Genomic DNA, 25,967 nt, shown 5'->3' on the forward strand with positions numbered 1-25,967 from the left:
TCATTACATTGGAGCTAGGTTGATAAATTTCAGTTGTTTAAGGGAAAAGATCTCTTGAGGACCTTTACTCTGCTGTTGTACCGATGCTTGGGGAATTGTCCAAAACCAAGAGTCTGTTAACCACAAGCATACAGCCTCACGGCAAGGACCCAGAGAAGTGACCTTTAGTTCTTGTTTTGTTTTTTTTGTTTTTTTTTTTTTTTTCTTATTTTACTGTATTTCAGCAGCTAGATGTTATACAGCTTTAGTTGTGTTACCGCATGGTAGCAGCAGACGCATTTTGCTGGTGCCGTGCTACTCTGCTGCTTACCTTGAGCATTTCTCCTAACGTGACTGGCCTAGCTAGCTTCCAGGTGACACTTTCCACAGTCCCCGACTAGGTGAATTTGTACATCTTTGCTCTGGAAGTGCAGAACAGATTCTGGCCTTCCCTTTAGGTATATTTAGGTATAGATTGCAAGTGTAGAAGTGTCACTTCTCTTGTGAAGTTCTGCGATATCAGGGAACTTTATATTTCAGCATGCTTCATCCCCATAGACAGACCATTTAAGCTTTCAGATTTATCAAGTCTTCTCTGAGATGTTTGTTGGAGGGTCATCTACCGCATAGCAAGATGATAGGTGTACTGGATGCTAAGCAAAGCTGGTTGCTTTAGCGAACGTCAATGGAAATTTTGTGGAACCTAGAGGCTTGTCACGTTCTTTAGAGGTTTCTTTATGTGCTTGATATTAAATATTTGGACAACAAAACACCTGAAGCTAGGAGCATATGACATCTCTACTCCATGGTCATACAGCACAACTGAAAAATTCATTTGGGCCTCAAGTGGTGTGACACCTGGACAGCACAACCCTGGAGGAACCCTTAAGGCCCTGTAGCGTTAACACCATCCTGTGCCATGTCTTCTGGGAGGCTGATGGTGGCAGGAGCATTTAGCTCTGAGCTGACCCAGTGTGCTTTGACTACTCTACCCTGTCTCATGAATCCTAACCCTACAAAACTCAATAGCCTGTTTTTTGTTTGTTTGTTTGTTTATTCTTCTCAAATGCTCTAGATTTCACCAGGTTAGTCCAACTGTAACTTCTTGCTTGCCTCTTGAGACTTGAACAGGGGGCCTGAGCTGCTTTCTTCATTCTCCATTCTCTTATTCAAGTGGGATCTTGCAGCTGCTGCTTGAGCACATATAGCAAAGAGCACCACACTCTGGGAAAGCCTATGCAGGAGGAAACTTCATGGAAAATATTAAGGAGAAAAAATGTGTTTGATGGACTTTTAATATAAAAAGGGGGGGGGAAGAGTAGAAAAGGGGGAGAGGGAGACTTACTCACTGTAATAGGAACCAAATGTTGGCCTGGGACAGCAGCTGCACTCTCACTCCTTCCCTGTAAACTGTGTGATCGGCTTTTCAAAGGAGGCATTACGGGGTGCAGGGCTAACTTACTGGTCCTGACTTAACCCTTGCCTCTCTGGAGAGTGGTAGGGAATATCGGTTTCCAGGAGAGATTAGTGACTTCAATTACAGACCCAGTCGTAAGCCTATTCTAGACAGATAGCAGTGTCTATTTACTGTTTCCATCCTTATGTGCTACTGCTGCTATCCACCCATAAAATGCAAAATCTGCTTGGCTAAAGCACTAAAAAAATATATGGCTAGGAATAAATAGAGCCTATCAGTCTTTTCCAGTTTGATTTTCAATAGACTTGCCTACATTGATAGCAGAAAAGTAGAAGAGTGTCAGTACAAGTCATGTTTTTTGTTGATCCACTTGATCCATGGTAGCATTTTACAGTGGAACCTGTGCAGCAAGAAATACCCTTCCCATCTCTGTAAATGGTGCAGTATTCCATCTTAAGTTTCTGGTACTTTGAGTTCTGTGGATTGTGTATAATCACCCCAGAAACTCTGCCTGGGCTAGACAAATGATCAAATTCAAGGTGGCACTTAATGTGTTGTCTGAGTCTGAATTACTTATCTTAAAGCACAGCTAGACAGTGCAGTCAAGTAACCTCAGTCAGACTCTTCCTGCTCTGTCTGAACTTCATTAATTAATACTTTAATTAATACTTTAAAATTGGCGGGATGGGGACACACACCACACGACACTGTTCAGGCAGTTGCATGTCAGATTTAAGCAGCTAATCTTCCCCAAGGTTTTCTTATGAGACCACAATGGTACCAGATTTCTGTGTCAATCTTATTGTATCTATATCTTGTTAAAATACTTTTGCACTATATGTGCAGGAAACATGAAGCCAGAACCACCTTCCACTTCAGTAAAGTTCACCCCTATGTTTGTACTAATTGAGGGTAGAAAGGGTGATATGATTTTGTTAATGTAGATCACATGGAGATGTGCTCAGTAATCTAGATTACATGGAGGAGATACGCTCAGATGCCTTCATTGCTTCTCCAGTGACCTGATGAACCACAACAGGACGAAGGCATTGAACTCTGCAGCCAGCTGGCTGTTAGTTTTCTTGATTTAGCCTTTCTGCTAGTGAATTTCAAAGCTGCCATATGTAAAGAGGAGAAAAAAAATACAGTGGTGTTTACCTGCCAAGTATTCTCCAGATCAGAGAGACTGACAGTATTTTGTAACTGACATGGAGCCAAGGATGCTACTAGGGGCCCAACAGAAACTGGCTCCACTGAAGGGCAAATACTTCATTTGCTAAGACTGGCAGGTTTAGTGCTCCTGAAAGTAAAAGGTTGATAATGTTAGCTAAATCTGGGAATAGCTGAGGTAGATTAGGCCTTGCCTGCAGAGGTTCTCCAGTGCTCCATAATCTCACCTGCCCTTCCCCTCCTAGACTGTCAAAGGCTGCTTTGATGCACCCCATTGCTAACCTGCTACACTCATGAATGTGCCTGTATATGGGGACCCAGGACCTAAAATGCACTTAATTCTTGATCTGCAGCAGAACTGGGTAGGCACTACATTGCCTTTGTTATAAGAAAATCTTTTTGCTCCAAAAGGCAGGTTTCTCAATGGCGGGGAAATAGGAGGAATAATTTTCAGAAGCCAGGGAGCAGGAAATAAATTATACAGCACCATATACCAGAAAAGGAGGCCCATGAACTTTGATAGTACTTATAAAGTGAAGGAGCAAGAAGGCAGTGGGCTTTCCCTGTATAGCTATTGTATATGCACATCTGGAATAATGTGCTCAGTTTTGAGCACTTGCCTAGCCCCAAACACTGATAAAGTGGAAGAAGTTCAGAGAAAGGCAATATACAAGCAAAGGCCAGAAGGGACTGAAATGAGGAAAAAGATGAAGGAAGTTAAGTGTGCCAAGGCTGGCTAAGCTCAAGGGAGGCATAGCCCTAGCAGTGAAGGTTTAGACCTGAAATAAGAGGAAGGTCATGCAATAAACCACAGAAAATATAAGTTTAATTAGGAATCTCAGGGAAAATTGTTGTACCTGCCTGTGGAGTTATGCAGCTGAGAGTGTGACACATGAACTCTTCCAGCCACTGAAACATGTGCTAATCCTGCACTACAAGGAGATGAGCTGGATGCTTTTGTTCACATTTTTGTTTTTGAATAAAATTCTTGTAACAACATCAATTCTTTCAGTTGAAAGGGGGAATTGTGAGAATAGCAGAAGGGGACTCCTGGCATTTGCTAGTAATTATGCACATTAAAACGTCCTCGGATGCTTGAATGATGCCTCTGGTAGCTATTACAGTTAACCTGTGAATGGATCTGGAGATTGTAGTTAAGTCCACGGAACTTTTTGTGTTCTTTGCCTCAACCAATTTAGTCCCAAGGCTTTTCCTATGGACCTTGTACATCTTCTGTTGTCTCATGGCACAAAGATACTGATGGTAGGAGCCTCTGTGTAGGTAATAGTAGCTTGAGCTGCTCGGCAAGCGGGGAGCTGAAGAACTAAGGCTGGAACTATTACAAGATGCCTGCATCTGTGCCTGATCACTAAGGAGGGAAAGTTTGATTGATGGTCTGGGACAATAACTCCTACATCTCTGCAACACCTTCACCACGGGAGATTGTGTTTGTCACTTTGAACTGGATTTGAACCCAAAATGCAGTTCCACACGTTTATTATGCCAGTGCAGCCTTGACAGGCTGCTCATTAACTTTAAAAGCTTTTCCTTGACTTCTCTTGCAGAGCTCAAAAGCAGACTGCAGGCCAGGTGATGGCATCCTTGTTTTATACAGGCCAGCTGCTTCCTGCCTGCCCTTTCCCTGTTCAAGTGCCTGCACCGTGGCGAGTTCTGGACAGCTCCCTGGGCCTCAGATGACTCCCAAGTCCTAGGCTGAGCTCTTTTAGGGATATTAAAAATGCTTTGTTCCCCCCCTGTTTTTTGAAAAGCTACCTTTACCTTTGTAACATAGCTGCCGCTGGATGCTTTAAGGGCTTGCACATTGCAGCACTCAGAACTACAGACCATGCTAAAATGCAAACTCTTGCTGACTAATCTACAGCAAAGTCACTCTTTTGTAGATGCCCCTGATAACAGTAGAAGCCAGGAGCAAGCCATCCTCAAAGACTTGTTGCTCTGTTTTTCAATTTTTAATTTATTGCTTTTGAAGCTGAGGGGAGGGAAAGAGGGAGAAAAGACAAAGAAAGGCCTTGAGGCAAGTGGCGCTGTGAGAGGCCCGACAGTCCTGCATCCCAGCCAGGCCCCCAGCATCCTGGGCTTTGTCCCACTATGTTTATCATTGCTCCATAGCCAGCCCCAATCTAGGGCCTATTGTTAGGGATGGTAGAAGCATGTAGCGTGCCAAAGAAAATGTTCTGTGTTTTTCTGAGTGCCTGAACATAAGTCAGCAGGATACTGGGAGCTGCCATACTAGACAGAATCATCAGTTACTATGCCAACTACTTTCTAGCAGCTGGTGCTCGCCCAGACTTTGTACTGAAAGCTTCCTGGACTTGTCATACCGCCTGAATGCCCTGTGGGAAAGAAAATGTTGCCCAAGATTGTCTTGCATTCCGTGGCAAGGTGGGAACACTGATTTATAAATGTACTGGGTTCAACTTATTGCCAGTAACGGCCCTTGTTCATCCTTAGCTCCGGCCTTTACAGGAAAGGATGCAAAGTACTTTCGCTGTCAGCTTGTTTCCTCATCTAAGAGGAGGATAATTCTTTTCTCAGTTTGCTAGACCTCCAGCTATACTTACTCCTGCTATGATCCTATCAGTTCTCACAAACTAAGCAGGGTTAAACATAGATGAGTATTCTTCAAGAATGCTGAAGTATCATTTTGACAAGTAATTTGAGCCTAGTTTGCATTGCCTTTCAATGGGATGTAGGCACATTTCAAATGTTTCAAAAGTGCCTGCTTAGTGAGCAATATACGAGGAACGTCAGTATATGTCATGAATATTGGTATTGTTGCCTGCCACAGAGGAGTTGGTGTCAAACAAGTGCCCAGCTGTGCCATTGGAAGAAGGCTTCAGTTGAAATATAAAGGAAAGCCCTATGTGTAATATTTATGATATTTAAAAATCCTTAATTTTTGGGGGGGAACAGTGGAAGCTTTAAACCCAATTTATATCCAAATTACACATTAAGAAAATATATTCTGGATCCCTTCTGCTGTCCCTTCCCTCGATTATTTCCTTGTAGTTTCACTTTAGTAAGGATTTTTTGTTTCCCTGTCCTCTGATACTGTCTTTTATTGTATGGTATTATTCATCTCAGCGGTGGTGGTGTGGTAGTAGACCTTGCTTTGTCAGGTGTTTGAATGAGTTACTTAGGGATGATGGATGCTAGGAGAAGTGTGAGCTGTATCATTAGTAGCTACCAGCATCAGTCTTTTAGTACAGACTTGCTGATTGTCAGATAGAATCTCATAGTTACAAAGAATTCTGTGAGTGGTGTTCTGTGGTCTGGTCTTGTCTACAGCTTCAGTCCCTGGTATTGCCTTCAAATCCATTTGAAGTGGGAACGGAAACCAGCTCTCTCCTTTCTGTAAGAGGTGATAACCACATCCCTTCTGTATGGAGGCTGGATTTTATTAAGACTTTTTTTTCCCCTGTAGTCAACGAACAAAAGTATTAATATTTTATTAGCATTAAGTATTTTAGTGCACTAGCATTAGTTTCTAGTAAAGGTGTAAGCAGTTGATCGCATAAGTGTTGCTTACATCAGAAAAGGGCTAATGAATTGGAAGAGAGAACTAGAGCAGAAGGGGAATTTGGAACCAGAAAACCTGGAGATGAGTGCATGGTGTTCTAGCACTTTTAGGCTGGGCTGTGATCGTAATAGCACAGAGATCTGTTGAAGTCTGTCTCAGAAGCAAACCTGTGTCTTTTGTGATGCAAAATGCTGCAGAGAGGTCCTATGCTGTCAGTGAAGAGGAAGAGGGAATTCTGGCCCAGGCTTTATGAAAGCTACAGTTGAAAGAAAGGAACGCTGTGGGTTTCTTGCCAAAAATACTGAGTAGCCCTAAGAGCTGCTGGAAGGACAGAGTCTTGCTTACAAAGGATGGGCCATAATGCCAAGGCTGAGATTTCCTGTACATAGTGAAGGCCTGAATCCTGGCCAGGTCTCTAAACTAAGCAACTCATAAATAATCCTGAGCAAGCTGTGAGAAGATTGCTCACAACCAGCCTGGCTGACAGAACAAAACTCAATCTCTTCTGGTGGCACAGGCAGGAATTTCTCTTTCCCATTTACATGTAGGTGCATCTATGTCTATATCTGTCATCTGTACATGTGAGCAAATGAATATTGAGTCAATCATTAGCGTTCAAGCACTGAAATGAAAACAAGCAGGTCTGTGAGTGCTGACTCTATAATCGTCATTTCTATTGGGGGTGTGTGGGTTTTTCTGGTTATTTTTGGCTTTGCCTAAAACGGTGCGAGTTGTGAAAAAGCTTTTCCTTCAGTTTGGGGTATTTATGTAGTCTCGGTTCCATGTGAACTCTATAGTATCTGTTAAGGTGTGAGGTCCTTTACCGCTTTTTTCCAGCCTTCATTACTATGCTGAGCTGCTTGTAGAATTCCTTAAGCAGAAGAGCCAACTTCAGGAAGGGAGCAAAGGTGCTGTCATCCTTGGATAAATCATCCGACAGGCAGAGACTGAGAATAGAAGCTGCACCATGATGCATTCATTCCTGTGAGCATGGCAAATAGATGGAGAGCTGGAGTATGTCTCTGGCAGCAGCACATTGAGTCTCAGATCCTGAGCCATGTTCTGTACCAGGGCAAGCTTTACGTTAAGATGTAATAGCAGCAGCTTGATAACATGTTACATGGGGACTTTCCAAAACTGCAGATGAAACATCTTCCTGCGAAAGTGATCCTAAGACTTGTAAATATGCAGGCTTTCTGTTGTGAAATATTTAATGCTTATATTGGAAAAGGTTGAAGTGATGTATAATGAATTTGTATTGATTTCCATCTATAAAGAAGTATGTAAGCTAACGGAAGCATACTCAGTCCAGAAGGATTCTGCAGTCCATGAGAGTAAAATCTACTCAGGCAAGCAACAGTGTTTTCAATATAGTATCTACAGAAAAGTAAGTTCTGTTGTGCTGCATTGTGTGGAGAGGAGGTATTGGAACTGCAGGGAGTTGTATACAAGACAGTCTATGCTGCAGAAAGATGTTAGCCAAAGTTTTTGTGTTTGGTTTTGTTTTTTTAAATTTATTTATTTAGTTCCTCCTAAAGATATAATACCATAGTTTCCACAGTGTTTTCCTGGGTAGTTTAAACCAAGCTTATCTGGGCAATATTATATACTAAAGAATTTATTTTGGACTCTAGATCATATATTGGTTAAAACAGAAAAAGTAGATTAAAATGGGTTAGAAACAAAATGAAAGCATTTGAGAATTAAGTGGATGAAGGTTGGAGCAAGGCAGCAATCCCAGTGCATTTTTAAAAATTGGACCATCAGTCTTCAGTATTTGTATTTCCATGATTGTTATTCCTTTGCTAGATATCTCAAAACAAAAGAAATGAGGGTCAAGGAAATGATCCTGAAGTTTTCCCATTCAGTTAGTGGCTGTCACAGTACTACAGACTGCAGTCACAGTCCGTCGTCTCTGTGGTACAAAGCCAGTTTGGCTATCAGCGGGCCCAACTTTAGTGGAGTTTTCATTTTCATCAGTTTTATCTCCTGCGTTTTGTCTTACTTCTGTTTTAGAACAAATCACTCAGTCTTTAGCTTCCCAAGCATTCTTTTGGATCAAGGGATAAATTTTATGCCTTATAGATTCTGAGCTGGAGGTAGATACAAGAGAAGTTGGAACAGACACTAGTTTCTAGAATAAATTGTGTAACTCAAAAACTTTAAAGAGTGTTTGACTGAATTCTCTGACTTCTGACTGAGACCCGAGACAAGTTTAGTTTCAAACCCGTGATGCATAAACGATACTAGTTGCATTTTCACAGACGAGATGGATTATCTGGTTCAATGTCCTGCTCAGACAGTGGCCCGTGGAGGAGCAGTAGGTGATGTTACGGAATGGTGATACTTTCCCCAGTACTCTCTGGGACTCAATAATCAGTGATTTTTCTGGCCAGGAGATGGTATCTTTGTATATAAACAGTGTTAGTGGCTTTTGCTTCTGTGAGTTTGTCTAATAATTTTTGAACCCCTGTAAATTTTTGGCATCCTTAGCTTCCCGTAGTAAGAAGGCATCCACAGTTTAATTATGTGTTATGAGAAAAACTACCTCCTTTTGTTTGTTTTAACCTGCCCACCTGATGACTTCATTTGGTTTTTCCTATGTCTTATATCGTGAGAGGTGAGTAATTGTTCCCTATTCTCCTTCTCCTTGAAGCTCATGATTTTATAGATATTTTTCATATTTCCTTTCAGTTGTCCTTTTTCCAAGCTGGAGTCCTTATTTATTTAGTCATTCCTCAGTATATAAGCTGTTCCATACCTTTGATCATCTTTACAGCATTTCTTTGTACTTTTTCCAGTTCTATTGTATGCTTTTTGAGAAGAGAGGAGGCACAGGCATTAGAACTATCCTCAGTATGCAAGAGGTGGATGCAATTTTGGTTTATATGTTAGCATAGTAGTGTTTTTCTCCCCTATACCTTTCCTAATAATTTCTAACACTTGAGTTTGCTTTTGAGAATATTTTAGTCATGTTTTCCTCGAAAAATCTCTGATAGCTGTAGTTATAAGATCTCCTTCCTGAATAGAAATAAGTAGTTCAAAGTCCATCACTGCGTAAAACTAGGATTGCATTTCCCTGGGTACATGACTTCATAGTTATTAAATTGGATGTTATCTGCCACCTTAATGTCTGATCATTCAGTGATGTGTTTATTTTTATTCATACTTCTCAGTGACTTTCAGCTTTTCAGCAGCAAACTTATTTTTATTTCTTTATTTCCTTACCCCCTCCTTGATCACTTACAAATGTTTCAAACGGCAGACACTGTAGCACAGATTCTTGTGGGACCCCAGTGGTAATTTGCCTCCATTGGAAACTCTCCATTTATTCTAGCTCTGGTTTCATGTGTTTTAACTAGTTATGAAATCTATGAGACGTAACCCCTTTAACCAATGTTGGCTTATGCTATTTAGGAGCATTTTGAATGAACTTACCAAATTTCCTCAACTGAGAAATTGCTGGTGTGAAAAAGTTAGTCTAGGCAAATGGACAAATCCAATTGTTTAGTTCAAAACAGAGGTGTTGAAGATCATAATCTTTCAGTAATACTGATGAGGAATTAATCGGGCTGTTTACTAAGCAGCAACATGACTATGATGGAGCTCCTGAATGCTCTTCAGCTTTGTATCTGGTACAGTTGATGTTTGTTTCAAGGGCTGGTCTGCAGTGTCCCCCAGCTATCTCCCGAAGGGTGCATCCTACTCCCAGTACAGTCCTTTGTGCTTTTCAGCTATCAGCATAACTTGACTTTACTGGGAGGGGTAACAGAGACTCCAGCTGCTTGGTGCAAAGGAGAAGTCTAGTGAGCTTTAACATCTGAATGGATGGTGGAACCTGTATCTATGCAGTGGAAGGAGCAGATACTACCCTTAGGATGGGAGTTGAGTCCAGGTGACAGCAACCTGCTGATAACCTGTGTGGTGAGCTGGTGGGATTGGAGAGAGGACAGCTGGCGATCATTTCCAAGATTCCTTGTGTCTTGTCTTGTCCTCCTCTGAAGTTAATGCTTTTTGTGGCATCCTGTGCCCAGTAGGTGACAGTGCTGGTCGGCTAGCAGCACATGTGCATCCATGGGTTGAGAGCTGAGCAACTGCAGGTAAAACCACAGCAGTAGAAGGTGGTGACCTCGTTACTGGGGCAGAAGGGGGAAGGCACGTTTGGAAGAGGGAAGAGCTCTCCCAAGGTTAACCACAAAACCAGATTCAGACCTATACAACTTGGGTTTCAAGGCCTGAGTACTGTTAGCAGCATTATGGTTGTCACTTTTCCAAGCACTGGTAAAGGGGAAAGAGCTAAAAGACTGAGACTCTTGTAGCAAAAGGGAGCAGGGGGTGAGAGTCATTTAGCTAGTGTTGCAGTGTGGTACAGTGAAAGCAAAGGACTGAGGAAGCATGGGTGAGATCCCTTGAACAGAGTCTAGGGAAGTCTACCTACAGCTAGTGGCCCGTAAGAGTGAAAGTTGTAGTGGTGCTCCAAGCAGGAGGAGGCCCAGAGGATGCTGGGTGGAGGTGCTGGTAGCTGAACTCCTTTTCCACTGGGTTGTCTTACTCTTCTGTTGCTGAAGAGCCGAGTATGGAGAGTGACCCTTGTCCTTGTCCTCTTATTTGCTTCGAAAGGGATGCATTAGGTTATTTTTGAGGGAAAGTGCATAGGGCTGGCCGTTGCTTCTGGTCTTGTTTGAAACAGCTTTCTGAATATTTTAAGGGTTTGCTGTGATGATGAAGCTTGTGGGGGAAGATGCAACACATTCAAGAGAGGCTGTGACATGTTCAAAGGATCTAGGTTGTAAGTTTTGATAGGACCCTGAAGCAAGGAGATTGCAGTTAACTCCTTTGCCAAAAGCATGACCCTGCATTCCAAAATGTGGCGTGAAAGATACCAAATATCTTATACATCCCAGTTACTAAGGACATATGTAGGAAATACAAGGGAAGTTTGCTCTTGAAATCCAAAGGAAATATTTGTAAAGACTGGCTGAGAGAAACATGACAGAGATCAGCAGAAACTTGGGCCTCAAAGGTTTTATTAGCCAGAGTGTCAGGATTCAGTGGGTCATATGGCATCCCGCCTTGTGAGCACAGGACGTGTGAGTTGCTGGGCCACTGTAACCTCTTCAGGACACCTTGTGGTCCTGTCAGTCTGCCACCTGCTCTGTGCAAAGCCCCTCGGCCTTGTGTAGAAGTGTGTTGGTGCTGCCTTCTCACCGAGGCTTACAAACTTTAAAGCATGCCAGTGAGCTCCTGTTGGTACTTATCATGTTGCAGGCCACAGCTGAACTGCCACTGTAAAAGCCTGGGTTGTAAGAGCTCCTGCCTCTTTGCAGGAGGCCTTTTCTTCTCTGGGAATGGCTTGCATTACAACGATGAAGAAATGAGCCTATCTTCAGTCCCCTCAGGTCTTTTAGGTTGTAACTGTATAGAGTCAATATGTGCCCTAGTTGCAACCTCACCCTACCAGTCCTTTATCCTCCCTTTGGATATTGTACTGAATGTGTCTCTTCTATTCCATTCTCACAGCAGCATGTGTACGCTTCCTGTAAGCCTCGTGTTAGTGTATTAACAAAATCTCTACAAATCCAAATAAATAATTATCTCATTAGTGATGGGAGTCCTTAGCTCTTTTCCTACTGCAACTCTGTCTCTCTTAAATGCTAATCAGCCACAGACATGCTCCAGTTCAGATTTTTTTCTTGTTTTTTCCTTTGTTTTCCTCAAACATGGTTTTATGGCTAGTAATACAGTGCCAGCCTGGAATTCAAGAAACTCCTTAGAAAGATGGCATTTGGCACATGACACCTGTAGCAGGTGTTGTGCTTGCTGGAGCCACTTAATACAAATTTGTAGCTGGCTAAGTATTATTTTAGGAAGCAGCAGTGCCTTTGTAAGCAGGAGTCCTTATATGCAGAGTGGTGAAAGCATGATGGCTCTTCTTTTCTCAGGGCTCCAGAAAGTCATCGTTTTGCCCGGGAAGGAGAGATGGAGAACAGTGTCTACAACAAGGTGACACGAAGTCCACTGCCACATCCCAACTATCAGCTCCATTTTGCTGCGCAGCAGCTTCAGCAGCAGAAACTTCAGTCACAACAGCTGTTGGAGCAAAGCCAAGTCCGGCACCAGGTAACTAAGAAAAAATCCTGCCTGGGATGCAGCAGCGCTGCGCGAGTCTTAAATGTGCAGAACCACCCCAGAGCCAGTACATATGGCACAGCTCTTATGAAGGCAGTAGCTCTTCAAGTAGGTTGCAACAAAACTGGTATCACGTGCACTGATTTTGACAGCACTTTGATGCTGTAGTTCCCAAAGGCTTCTTTCACTGCATTGGCATCCTCTTCTGTTTGGCCACTGGCATGCTGCTGTTTGCTTTCCTGCACCAGTTCAGGGCAGCCCCTTATAGTTCCTCAGACAGCCTTGGAACTGTCTGTGGTTTGCACAGTTCATTGTCACTTAGTCTTGTCACTGATGCTTTGACTTGAGTTCTTCCTGGGCGGTGCTTCAAGCTGGCTCACTGTTGTATTTCAGCCTTTCTAAACATAGGGTCTTGAGGTTGTGTTTGCAGCTGTGTCCTCTGTGGCAAATAGACCCCCATCAAGGCTTTGTCGACTAAATTCTCCTCCTCCTGGATGTCTTTTCATATGATGTAGCTACCAAAAGAGCACTATGTTAAGGGGACTCAAAAGTTATTTAGGAAAATCTTCATTCTTTTGAGCAAACATATTTTTTTTAAGAGTCTTTGGTGTGCAGGAGGCATGGCCACTGACTCTGATGCCAGATGCAAATTTTCTCTGCAACCCTGAAAATCTTCTCCAGGCCTCCTACACATTTTGTTATTACTACATTTAAGATCTTCTTTCAGTGCTTTGCAGAGAACTGTCTGACAAGATACATGACTTCTTTGTTACAATTGCAAGGAGAAAAGATGGGCCAATTGTCCAAGAGCTAGAGGAAATATGAAAAAGGGTTTGTATTATTGATGTTCTGGACAATATCTAGATGCCAGGGTGGGGACCACGGTGGCTGGAACAGCATTTCCATCCTGCCTGAGGAATCTTCAAAGGTTACAATGAGTTCATCGATGCACTCGTTACCATTCTTTGTTATGATGAGAGATGTGTATTGGTTCTTCTGAGTGATGTCCAAGAAGTCTTTGGGTGAACAAACCTTCACTCAAAAGAGATTGGTCTCTGTTAAGAAGGAGCTGTTTGCTGGGCAGTGGGGCAGGACTGGACTCACAACAAAACTGTGAATAGAGCTAACATGTGGAGGTCTGAACACCCACGCTCCCTCCTGTGAAGCAGATGAGTCACTAGTCAGGATCCTTGAGAATAGGTTATAGGCAAATTGCCCTCATCCTTTTCTGGGAGCATCTTGAAGCGAAGAGGCCCTTATGCCTTTGCTCCTTGCACTCCTCCTTTCAAGGCCCTCACTTAGCTATGCGGTTTCCATCCTTAAATTCCCTCACTTACAGTTGTCTTGCTCCCACTCTGAGCAGGAGGTCTTCTTTTCATCTCTATCCAAGGGGCTCTGGGTGGGCAGCTGTGGCTGCTCATGAGCTCAGGAAAGGGCTGTAAGCTGGCTTGTGCCTGTGAGGAGGCTGGAGCTGGCCATGGGGCCTGGCTGAGCCCTCTTCTAATTGCTGACATTGAGCTGATGTTATTCTTGGCCTGGGGCAGAGCCATTACTCAGGAGTTTCTGTTAAAGTGATTCTTTGTTAAACCTCCTCTAACCCCCACAACGTCCCCCTCCTTTCTCACCCTCCCTTCTCCTTCTGAGCCAAGCAGTTTGGAGTTGCAGTATTGAGGCCATTGCCATGCTGCAGGGCTCAGGCTGTGCCAATGTTGCTGTTAATGAAGAAAGGTATTTGCTGGACATGGGGGCTTTCAAACTTTCTGTAGTGAAAATCAGGTCTTAATAAAATTATTGTCTCTTGGATGCTTCCTCTCCCACTAGACATTATATGGAGCCAGCCAGACCTCCCCTTCCAGTCACAGTTGCACCGATCCTCTGATGCCCCTCCCAATCACTGCACTACCCTCATCTTCATCTGTCTATCCCTTGCTCTGTCTTTATTTCCTGTCGCCGAGCAATTCCTTCTGCTGGTTAGCTTCTCAGACTCCTCCAGTCCTTTAACTTGGCCTTTCCAACAACTGCCTTCTCTTTGCTGCTGCTTACACACTCCATGCCCTACATCTCTTTTCCGCTCAAACTGCTTCGGCTTCCATCCCACAACTTCCTGCGGGCCATCATTTGTCCTTTCTTTTCCCCCACGCTGATGTAGCTTATCCTAGCCTGCATTGCTTTACCACACTTCCTAGTCAGTATCACGTAAGCCACCTATCTCCTGTCGCCTGCTCTTTCCTTTCTGTTCCATCCCACACATTGAGATCTTCTCCACCCTTTGTTGTCTTGCCTGCTGTGCTCAAGACCCTCAACCTTCTCTCAACAGAAGAAATATATGCCTAAAACCCAAAGGCCTATCACTTGAAAGGGTGTCATGACCTCTCTGCTTTGGAGAACGCGTGCAAGGATATCTCCAAGCCTGTTTCACCTGATGGTTGAAGTTCTTGTTACGGTTGGAAGGCGGGCTAGCCATCTGTCAGTAGGTGAAGTGCATTTATTAATGTACCTAAAGGCACATCCTGAATATAGCATGACCATAGAACGTGACTAGATGCCAGTCCTTCCTTCTCTCTGTGACAAATGGACTGGTCATATGTATATGGATAGCACGTGAACAAATAACAGAAGCACTGTAATTAATAATCTAGGCAAATGCTTCTGCCTGGACATTAAACAGTTTGATATGTTGGAGTTGAGGTGGATGCGTTGGAAAGCATGGAAGTTCCTAGTCAGGTGTTTGTGTAATAGGAATACCCCCATCTGCCACGCAGTGGATGTGTCTTATTATGAAGACTTATTGCATACTTCTTTGTGGCAGCACCCACTCTGGGCTGAGTATTTTCCAGACACTTAGGAATGATGGTTTCTCTTCTGTGTATGTAGAGGAAGAGGAATAATAACCAACAGTTTTCGCTCATTGTATGTGGAAGTTAGTTCACACAGTGTAGTATGGTGGAAACAGAGCTTTGGTGCCAGAATAGGTGCTTCATTCCCTGGACAAAAAGAAAAACACCAAACTGACCGGATGAGAATCTAACAAACAAATGGATGCAGTGGTAGGGCCCAAGAACAAAGGCAATACAGAGCCTGAGAAGAGAGAAAAAAATATAAAGGGGCAGAGTTTGAAAGTGGAGACAAGAAGCTTAAATCTAATATCAACAAAATCAAGGAACAAGAATTACAAAATCAAACCAAAAGACAAGAAAAACAGGCTTATAGCAGTATTTTTAATGTTTAAAGGAGACTTCATGTGACACGTTATGACCTAGATGTTAGTATCACTGCTACAGTTGGCAAGGCAGTTAATATACCATCATTGTTTATTCTCTAATTGTTTCCTGTACTGGAAAAATGCCATTAGCTGTTAGGGAGGTTCCTCCTTCTCTGTGTGGCTATGTTCTGTCTGCTTAGCCTAGCATCTACTGGGTTTAGAATTTTATGCCAAACATTTCACATGGGAAAAAAAACTAAACTAAAACAAGAGAAGTACAGTCATATAGTGGAATGATCCTCATCAGTCCTGCTTATATCAAAAAAAGCTCATGTTAAAAAAGACATAAATCATGTTAATGACTTGTGTGGTCAGTTATGATCACATTTTCAATTAGAAGTTTAACTAGATTTTATGTTATAAAACATTGGGCTAAGTTAATCTTAGATAACTCTCCTCTCAATCATTTAAAAAATGTACATTCTGTGAAATGTTTTCCAGTTCATGAAGTTCAGCAAAATTTTTTCTTTGAATGTATGTGACTCTCTTCTGAATTCCATACAGTTTGTTTAGATCTGACTGGGAATGCTGAGTATTCAGAACAATATTCCTAGTATTGCTAGAAGTAACATTATTCCTGCCCGAGGACACAGGGCCTATTTGATTGTGGGCTTAAACATCATTAAACAGTTTTCTTAACTATTATGTATTGGACTGCTGTCAGATTTGCAGTCTCTCTTCCCCTTAAGTCTCTTGTTCATTCTTGTTTTGCAGCTTTCTCCCTCAGATTGTTTTCCCACTAAATGTGCTAACTACCATTTTTCCTGTTTGAGTCTTGTGATACTGATGAGTCAAAGTCTCAGTCTAAGTAAAGCAGAACAACTGTTCTGAAAGCAGTAGTCTGCTGGTTTATACCAGCTGAGATTTTGTCCCCATGTTTCTGATCCTGTCACTATTATTAGAATTATGGTAACTCCCAGATGTATTAAGTATCTTTCCAATACAATGATATAGCCCAATCCTTGCCCCAGAGAACTCCCAGTACCGAAAGCGAGAACTCCCAGTACCAAAAGAGAGACAAAGAAGGTGGCACCAAGTCAACTTATTTTAGTATATTTTAGTCTAATTCTGGAGAATTTACCAAGGAAGACATGCTTCGGGACAGTCTCTGCATACCATGAATTTGCTTTTCTTCATAAGTTTTTTGATGACCCCAAGATGTTCTCTTACTGCAGTGTTTAACACTGTGAATAGTACATTTTGAGCCTGTTCTTTTTTGCCACTTTGAGAATTTGCAACTCAATTGATTATTGCATCCAAACTAATTTAACTGAATTCATTAATACGTGCTTGAAAGAATCTCCACTAAACAATTTATATGACTCCAAAGGTCTTCCAAGCCTTTTAATTATCTGTGTTTTTTCAATGTCATCTGAAATGCAGTTGCTTTTCAGAAGTGGCAGGTTTTATTTTGTTTGGTTTGCTTTTTTTTTTTCTTTTTTTCTTTTTTTTTTTTTTTACTTAAATCTTTGTCATTGTTTATTGCTTAGGAGCATCTCAGTTTCCAGTGCTAGTGATTTGGAACTCGCTGCACAGATCTTTATGCAGCAGATGAGTGTGTGCATCTGTCTGTCTGTTCTCATGCACTGCTGGCTCTCATTGTTTTCAGACTTGCTGGTCCAATGTAAACTGAATGACTATGGGTTCAAAATCTCAAAGCTATGTTTCTTGTAAATTTCATAAAAATAAAGATTATGTATCTGGAAAGAGGATTAAACTACTGTTCCCGTTAAGGCAAAGGTGCTGCAGCAGGGGGGGGCATTCCTAATTAGACGGCAGAAAATCAACAGAAGAATGCCCCAAACCCATGAAAGGAGGCAGAATTTGGGGCATGCTTTATATTAGACACTGTACGATTCAGCCCCAAGACAGATTCACAGGAAATGAGCTTCATTACCTCCTCTGGTCACAGAATGAACATGTTTTTGCTTGCAACATTTGTTCCGTTACTGTGCTAGGGATGGGTGTTAGATACAGGGATGTTAACTGCCAGGAACATTCTTTCTGTTTTTGAAGATCTTAATATATCTGCTTTTCTTCAAAGTACTACGGTACCTCCCTGCTTTTAATCATGAGCAGCCCAAGTTCAGCAGCTACTGGCTAATACTCTTAGATGTGCATCATATTTACTGACAAGCTGTACATGTTGAGATTTTCTAATTAAAAACTACTGGTTTTGTACAGATAACGCTTTGTGTATGGTGTTCATGTGTAGATGTGGAAGCAAGGAGAGGTGTGATCTAATGAGGCAAATATTGGATTGGGAGTCAGAATCTTATCTGAGCTCTCAACCTAGGTTTTCATATTGCTTCAGCCTGTGTCTTAGGGAAATTCCGTTTCTCTGCCAGTGCTAACATTGTTCATGTGCGGGACAGGGTTAATGCTGTCCTACCTCCCCAGAGAATTACGTAAGAGAAGTAACTCATTAATGCTTTACGTGATTTTTAGCTAAAAAAGTCTCATAGTGTTCTAAGTATTTTTCAGATTTGTAGCCCTAAGAACTTGTTAGGGAAGCAAATGTCTCCTCAGCACCAAAGTTAAATCTGCCAGTCAGTGAAGTGTGGTTCAAAGTTTTTTTACGTGCAGCAGCAACAGTTGTAGGGTGCTACCTGCTTCAGGACTGCCTCTGTCAGCGTTTGTCTAGGCTTGTGCTGTGCTTAGACCCTAAGCCTTCAGAATTCTGAGTGATGAGGCCTGTCTCCTGCTTCTTAGATGTGCTGAAACCTCTTCCCAGCCCTCCCTTTGTGTGGTCAGGGGCTGCTCTCCCCAGCTGCCCTCTTCGTTTGCATGGTAGCTTCTCCTGGTTTCCTGTCCTGTCCCCATGGAGTTCACAGCAGGGCAGTATATACTTGGTAGCTGAATCCAGAAGCCGTGGTCTGTGTCAGCCTCCAGGCTCCCCATCCTTGCCTGGAAGGCAGCCAGAATGTCAGCACAGTGTGGAGACAAAGGCCTTTTTGGAAGTCCATTATCCTCCTCAAGAAAAACACCCATGACCTTTCTTTAGGCAGGTCTCAGCCCAGCTTTTGCTGATCAGACTTTGTTAGAGCATCCACGCTTGCTGTTTCTTGAAAGTCACGGACCTCCTTGACTATGCACATTAACACAGGGAAGGGGCTAAGACTGTATGCTTTGTGGACTCCAGGATCTTAGTGATTTTAATAACAAGAAAAAGAACTTACAGGAAATACGCATAATATCAAAGAGAGCACAATGAAATGTCACTCTGAATAAGAAGGGGGTGCAGTGGCTTGAGGCTCTCCATCCCAACCTCATGATTTGTCAGACTCTTAAGATGCAAGACACTAAACCAAGTTCCATTTTAGTTTATTTTGCTGGGGGGAGGTGGGGTGTGACTGCTATTTTCCAGACTTCTGCACTTGTACCAGCTACTTATTCAAAATCTGAAAGCTGCGGTGAAGGTAGAGCTTCGGGGAAGGGAGAGGTTAAGAAGGCTTGGGAGCTCAAGGGCATCTTGTCAGTGAGGTCTAGTTAGGAAACAGGCCTGTTTTGGCTCCTGCGCTTCCTTTTCTCCCTAGAGCTCTGCCTGTCAGAAACGCCTTCCCACACACCACTGCCCTGCCATTTGCCAGAGAATTGCGGGGGAGAGGGGCTTTTCCTGTCTGTGCGCTGAGACTCAGCCAGCCCTCAGACTGTGGTTTTCTCTGGAGCCTGGAGCCCACTTGCTGTGGTTTTGGGTGTTTTGCACCAGAGAAGGAACTGAGGACAAACCCAGTGAAGGGCACTGCTCCCAGGGTCACGCTGAGGTGACTGGCGAGTGCGCAGCTGTTCCCCTGTCTCCTATCGCTGACCTCTAGCTGCCAGACTACACGGTTACGGTATTGCCTCTTTGCCCTGGGAATGTGACCGACTTGGAGGAAAGGCAGAACTCCCAGCAGGTTGCTGCTTTCTGAAAAGAGTTGAGCAGTTTGCAGAGCTCCCGTAGGGAGCCATTCCCCGCTCCTTGCTTTGCTAGTCCACTGCTCAGCTCTCCAGTGTCTTGTAACATGCAGATGCTTTTGTTGCCTGTGACAAATCTCCAACTTACTTACTCTCCCACCTGCGATAGGAATAGAATTTTCTGTTCCCTGGTATTACTGGGGATTTCCTTTTTCTCAGCAGCTGATCTGAAGTTCCTTTTTCAGAGAAGGGACCCCAGAGCCTTTCTGTTATTCCAAGCACCTACAGCGTTAGACCGAAGAACTGGCATTGTACCGTCTTCCCCATAACCTTTTTCTTTCCTAGAACTGTATGTCAATCCCACAATCTTTTTCTTTCCTAGAACTGTATGTCAATGCTACCTCCCACACAAAGAATAATTTAGCAAGATACACGCAGAAAGTCAAAGTGATAAAAGCTTTACTACTTTGCCCACTGCAAGATCAGGCTGTGGATAGGACCTCTTGTTTTTCAACCCAGAATTGTATCATTCTGTGGCAGTAATAAGCTCATCTGCCTACCTAGAAGCTAGTCCCAGCTTCCGAGGGTATAAAATTCAGCTTTAAAAACTGCTTCGCTGACTTGACCACTTAACTCTTCTTTTTGTGGCTGGGACTGACCCTGGAGCTCTGGGGTGCCTTTACCAGGCATATCCCTCTCAAAAATGTCACCCACTTCCATCAGCTTTCTCAGCAATATTCAGAGAGGTAGTAACCAGCTACTATAATATTTTTGTTGTCTTTTTTTTTTTTTTTTTTTACCCAGGCTCTCTTTGCCAACTACTCACAGTCCAGTACCAGCCATATATCTGTGCCAGCTGGCTCTGATGCCCACAAGACATCAAGTGCCACTTCTAGTATCCAGAAGGCAGCCAGTTTGCACAAAGTGATGCCATCCCGGAGTACGCCTTCTCAGCTGGTTCCAAAGCCTCCACCAAACAGCAGGCAGGCAGTGGTCGGAAAGGCTGCAGCCCAGAGGATTTCCAAGTAAGTTTGATCTGTTCCCATCCATAACAGGGAATTGGCACTGGTTCCCCCAAGAAGGAATATTGGAAAAGAACCTGTCTCCATGTGAGACTGACATTGATCTTTTTGGTGATGCTGTCCAAGATAAATCGCAGAACAACTTGAGCAGTGTGTACTGAAATAGGTGTGTGCTATGTTGCAGTTTCGTGTTTCACAATGGTAAGGTAGGTAAGACTGTAACATCAGGCAAACATAAGGACATATCGGAAAAGAACCTGTCTCCATGTGAGACTGACATTGATCTTTTTGGTGATGCTGTCCAAGATAAATCACAGAATAGTTTGAGTGGTGTGTACTGAAATAGGTGCGCGCTATGTTGCAGTTTCGTGTTTCACAATGGTAAGGTAGATAAGACTGTAACATCAGGCAAACATAAGGACATAGGAACTGCCAGATTGAATTAGAGAAGCATCTGATCCAGGGTGGGATTCACTTACCTAAATACAGGTTGCTAGTGATGTTTTGATGCCCAGGGCTCTTCCACCTGATCTCCAGGTGAGACACAAGTCTTCTGCAGATGTCTCAACTTGACAGTACCAAGTATGGTACTAGACATCTATATTTAGGCACTTGAGTCACTCCTTCCATGTTTAATCTTTGATGGGGGCTAGAATCTGGTGGGTCAGAAAAGGCTGCCAAGAAAACCCCACCAAAAAAACCCCAACAATATCCTTAACAAGCTAATCTGCCCTTGAGCTGAGTTTCTCCATAAATTTAACACACAATGATTGACTTACATCTTCAAGCACAGGTGTTTATTTTGTTTAAAGTGTTTGTGTTGTGTCTAATGTAATGATAGCTTTCCTTATTACCTGTAGAAACCTTTCTTTTAACTTTTACTAAGCTTTTAGTTATACAGTGCTTGCCATTCTAAGGTAGATGGATTTGGCATGTGTTACCTTTAAAAGCAAAAAAAATCGTCACGAAATGTTCCTTACTGGTTATAAGTTTCCTTCCTTTCCATTTCTTGGTGTGTCTTCTCTTTCATGCATTATGAGAGAAAGTGAGCAAGACTTCTGGGCTTTCTTCTTATCCTTTATCTTTCTTGGTAGCTTCCTTAACTCTGTTTATGTCCTTTAAAATGACAGAACTGCTTTAGACTAAATTCTTCATCAGATTTTTCCTCATATATCCTCAGACTTATTTCATTCTTGAATACTGAAGGGTAAAAATTGCATTTGTAACTTCCTTCCTTACACTTACTGTACAGCCAGAAGAGTTGTAAAGCTTTCACAGCAGGTTCCTGTGAGGTTTCCTGAGTCCGTGTTCCCTAACTGTGTAGAGAGAGAAGTTTTAGTAGAAGATTACTGATGAAAGACAGCTTATGAAGATGCTACGGCACTGTCAGTGTGTGTGTAGCTCAAATCTAGAACTGCAAGGCATATTTGAGGAGCTTGGACAGAACTGCTTTGGGGAAGCTTGTGTATTTCCTGCCTGTACTCTTGCTATCTTAAGAGATAGCACACTATATTAATCCCCCAAAACTATTTAAAAAGAAAACAAGATGTTAGTAGACTTTGTCAGCTCAGCAAATGCAGATGTGTGCATCAGGTCTGGCCAGGTATATGCTGGTGGGTTTGCTATCTGATTTCTTTTATGTTTTGTAGCTCATGTTAGTATAGGTGACAGGCTATGTCAGTGGGTTTCTCTGCCGGGCAGCAGGGATGTGTATTTGAAGATGCCGGTGTGCTGTGCTCACTTCTTGGCAGAGGAAATGTTTATTCTTGTGAGATGGAATTGCAGCTCCTTGGACAGACTTTACTTTGCTGCATTTTTGTGGTTTCTGCTCTGTGACAGGCAGGAGTGTGGGAAAACCGGAAAAAGTTCAGCACCAAAAATGCACAGAAAGGGGAAAAAAAGCAAAAGATTCCTTCAAAATTTCAGAAAACTAATCCAAGTATTGAAGGCTGCAAGGAGCCACTCCGGAAATACTTTCCAAGTTGCCTTTCAGTCTCCAACATGAGGCTCCAAACCCATTCTTGCCATTCATGGGATCTTGCAGGAACATTTTTTCACTTACATGGAAAACAGAAGTGCCCGGCTAAATTTCCAGCATACTGTGAGCTGATAATTTAAAAACTGCTATGTCTCAGTCTAATTTAATCCATTCATTTTTGTCAGGAAAAGACCAGAGATGCATCGATAGAGGAGAGTGAATGGAGAGAAGCCTCAAAGGACTATAGATTAGAGAAGAAAAAGATGTCTTGCATGCTTCAGCCCATTCCTTATGGTCCCTAGTTATTCTTCACAAACTATTCTTAAACACTGTGTGTAGTCTGCTTTCGAAAAACTCCAGTGGCAAAAACCCCACCATGTGCTGTAGAAGACTATTATAGAAGAATCTAGACAATCTTATTATCAGAAAGTTTCTCCTGATGCACAATCTGAATTTTTCCTTTGTTTCATCCTGTTATATCTCATTCCTTCTTCTTGAACTTCCCTAGACACTTTCCCCTGTAGATACTTTCCATCTTTTGAATATCCTTCTACTTCTTGGAGTTTCCTGTTGTTGCTTAGACTTGTTGAGGTTTTGTTAACTTCAGGTATTAGTTCCACCTGCCAAGTCCTTAATTGTCTTGAATTTACCGTATTTGCTTCAGTTTGTCAGGGTGCTTGCATTGTAGCACACAGAATTGTACTTTTTCAGTGTGGGACTACCATATTCTTAGGTTATGACATGGCAAATACTCCTTTACATAACATCTAATATGGTTTTGGCTTTTTGGCTGCTTCATTTCTCTGTCAGGTCATTTTTGATTCAGTGCCCACTCTCACCCCCTAACAGTTGTTTAGTTGGCTATTTTCCTGATCTCTTTCCTTAAAGAAGATCTCAGTGCTGTATATTATTTCCACAAGATTGACTGAAATGACTGCTATTCTGTTGTTATAGCTCTCGTGTGTCTTCCCCTCTCTCCCCCATATATTTCAGTAAGCCAGACCTTATTTCCCTGTCTGCTCTTGCACCACCTGGCTTTTGTTTAACATCTTAATCAAGATCATCTTTCTAAAATTTCTTTGTAGGATTTCTCCAGAGATTGGATTGTGAAGACAAACTAAAATCAACTTTGTCTCTTTGACCTGTCTTTTCCTTGCATGCGTTATCAATTCTCTCCCAGCCAGCACACGTGGCTTCCAGAAGAGGAAGAAGACAGTACCAAGTAGAAAACTAACTACAAACAGAATGAGATGCTAAAGATGAACATTACTGACTAATTCAAAAACTATCTAGTAACTTGGACACTTCCCTGGTTAAAACATAAAGGAAAAAAGTAATGGAACAGCCAGACAATTCAGTCTTGTCTTTTCAGTTCCTGGCCTCTCTTGTTTTCTCAGTCTCTCAACTTGTAAAAGGTGGTAGGTTGACTTTATAATGGATTGTGTCCAAAGCAGACTCCTTGCTTAAGCTAACAGAGTGGAAAACTGGGGGCCCATATTAAGGTGTGGAAAAAGACTAACTGGGAGAAATGGTTTAATATGTAGCTCTACGCTGAAATGTAGCCCCATAAAATGGTCTCTTGAGGCTCCATAGTTTTGATTAAATGTGCTCGTATCACAAGTGGAAAGATAGTTTTTGAACAGCTAACACAAAAAGCTCTTCTTTCGTTCTAAGAGTCAGACTGGCTCCTTTCCAGGGCTCGTGTTGCCACTACTGTTGTCAGGTCTGTGAACCACGAAGAGACCTGCTGATAGCTGAGAGCAACATTTTGAGATAGAGATCACAGATGTAGTATTTGTAAGCTGTGGAATGAAGCAGATGTCCCTGGAAGCAGCATTTGGTGCATCAAGTCTTCACGTTACAAATGACAGCATGCAAAGTAGAAAAATATAGTAGCTCAACTGTCAGAACCCAGAGTGAACTGATACAGGTGGTAGAAAATCTTCCTGCTTTTAGGAATGACTAAGGCACAACCAATACAAATTTCTGCACTGTCATTCCAGTAGTAACTTTTCAGAAACATGCTCTCTAACTATGACAGCACCAAGTAGAGCAAGACCTTGAACAGGCTGTGAACAGAACTAGCAGTCAAAGGAAAGATGTCAGAAAAATTCAGTTGCCAGTGTTAGACCACTGTATATGAAGAGAGGAAGTGCCAGGTAAAGGAGCGTATGGTTCAAGGTGTTATCGGGGAGGGAGAGAGCCCAAGAAGATCACCAAGTTTACTAGCAATACACTGGAACATCACAAACTGTTGGGGATGTTGATCAACGTGGCATGATTTCTTGTACTGAACTTGTCTGTAAATGTCATTCCCAACAACTCTATTCAGGAAGCCTTTTGAAATGAATATTCCCTTCAAGTCCCAACACCACAGCACAAAATCTTTCTACCTTGTTCTTCTTTTGTATATTTGTTTTGCATGGTGCCAGCAGCAGAAGAGCCAAAGTTCTGCTCTGTTGTAACTAGCACAGAAATAGGGTAGAGGTGATGCATTTCTCTAGGGTTCAGGAAATCCATCCCACAGCGGGGTGGAGTTCTGACTGCAGTTGGATACAGCAGTAGCCAGCTGTTCTAAGACAGGCTGGCCAAGCCTGGCAAATGTGCCAAAAGTAGAATGATGGCCACAGATTGAGCCCTGTAAAACATTATGATTCTGGTTTGTATCCTGTCTTGTCCATGTGTGCTTATTCATAGGCATGTGTGAAGTGTTGTAAGTGAGCTGGGTACATCACACGTACAAATTGAGTGCCCACTGAAAAGAGGACAGGCAGCAGGAGAGCAAGCACGTAACTGTTACTGGAACCCCTTTCACTTTTTTGCTACTGCTGTGCTGTGGCATGCTTGTGTTTTTAGCTCCTGAGCATCTGGGTTAATCAGGCTGCCTGACCCTTAGACATTTTTGGCAGCAAAAGTAGTGCATCTGAGAGACATGCCTTGATTTAACACCCTGACACAGCTGGACTCACTAGGCCTGTAGAGCTCTTAGCCCTTGGCTAGCCTCAGATCATACACACAGATACACATGCAGAGATACCCTGTCCAAGAGCAACAAATTGGAACAATCCTCCCTGGCTCTGGGTCTTCACATCTGTTGCTGTCCTCTCGTCAAACCTGGGCTTTTTGTGATGTGAATTTATTAGTGTCAGTTCTGTGTGTCCCCCCGATCATTAGATGCCTTCATAACATCCCAGGAATAGGTGGTTAAAACAAAGGTGTTCAAAATTTAGTCAAGGTATTTCTTTGTCACCTGTGGGACAAGAGCGTCCTCCAATTTTGCAGTCCAAGGCTGGGCAACTTAGGGCTGGTTTAGTGCCTAAATGAAGGAAGTTGTATCGGTTTCAAGGAGGAGTTAGCTGTGTAAGAGATAGAAAAGGACAATGACAGATATTTAAGTGGAGGGGGCAGTGGTTTTGTTAGTATTGAGGAAGAAGGAATGGAGAACATAACAATGGATTGCATTGGAGAAGTGGAAGCAAAACCAATGGAGATACTAAAAGCAGGAAACTGAGAAAGGCAGCAGGGTTTCAGCCAACCCAAGGAGGAAGAAAGTGGAAAGAGATTAATTAAGT

The 25,967-nt window shown here is 42.6% G+C and overlaps 1 protein-coding gene across 6 annotated transcripts in view; it reads left to right on the top strand.

The window, feature by feature from the left end:
- The window catches only part of TTLL5 (tubulin tyrosine ligase like 5), a 136,710-nt gene that overhangs the window by 96,525 nt on the left and 14,218 nt on the right, over positions 1-25,967 (top strand). For 4 of the 6 annotated variants that reach the window (XM_040600419.1, XM_040600421.1, XM_040600420.1 and 1 more), the window contains 2 exons: positions 12,050-12,227; positions 20,200-20,420. In XM_040600419.1, coding sequence (XP_040456353.1) covers positions 12,050-12,227; positions 20,200-20,420 — 399 coding nt within the window. Of the gene's footprint in view, positions 1-12,049; positions 12,228-20,199; positions 20,421-25,967 lie in introns of those variants that run through there. The other 2 variants (XR_005828831.1, XM_040600423.1) reach the window with 2 other exon arrangements.

The sequence above is a fragment of the Falco naumanni genome, chromosome 7 (assembly GCF_017639655.2).
Source record: "Falco naumanni isolate bFalNau1 chromosome 7, bFalNau1.pat, whole genome shotgun sequence".
NCBI classification, from domain to species: Eukaryota; Metazoa; Chordata; class Aves; order Falconiformes; family Falconidae; genus Falco; species Falco naumanni.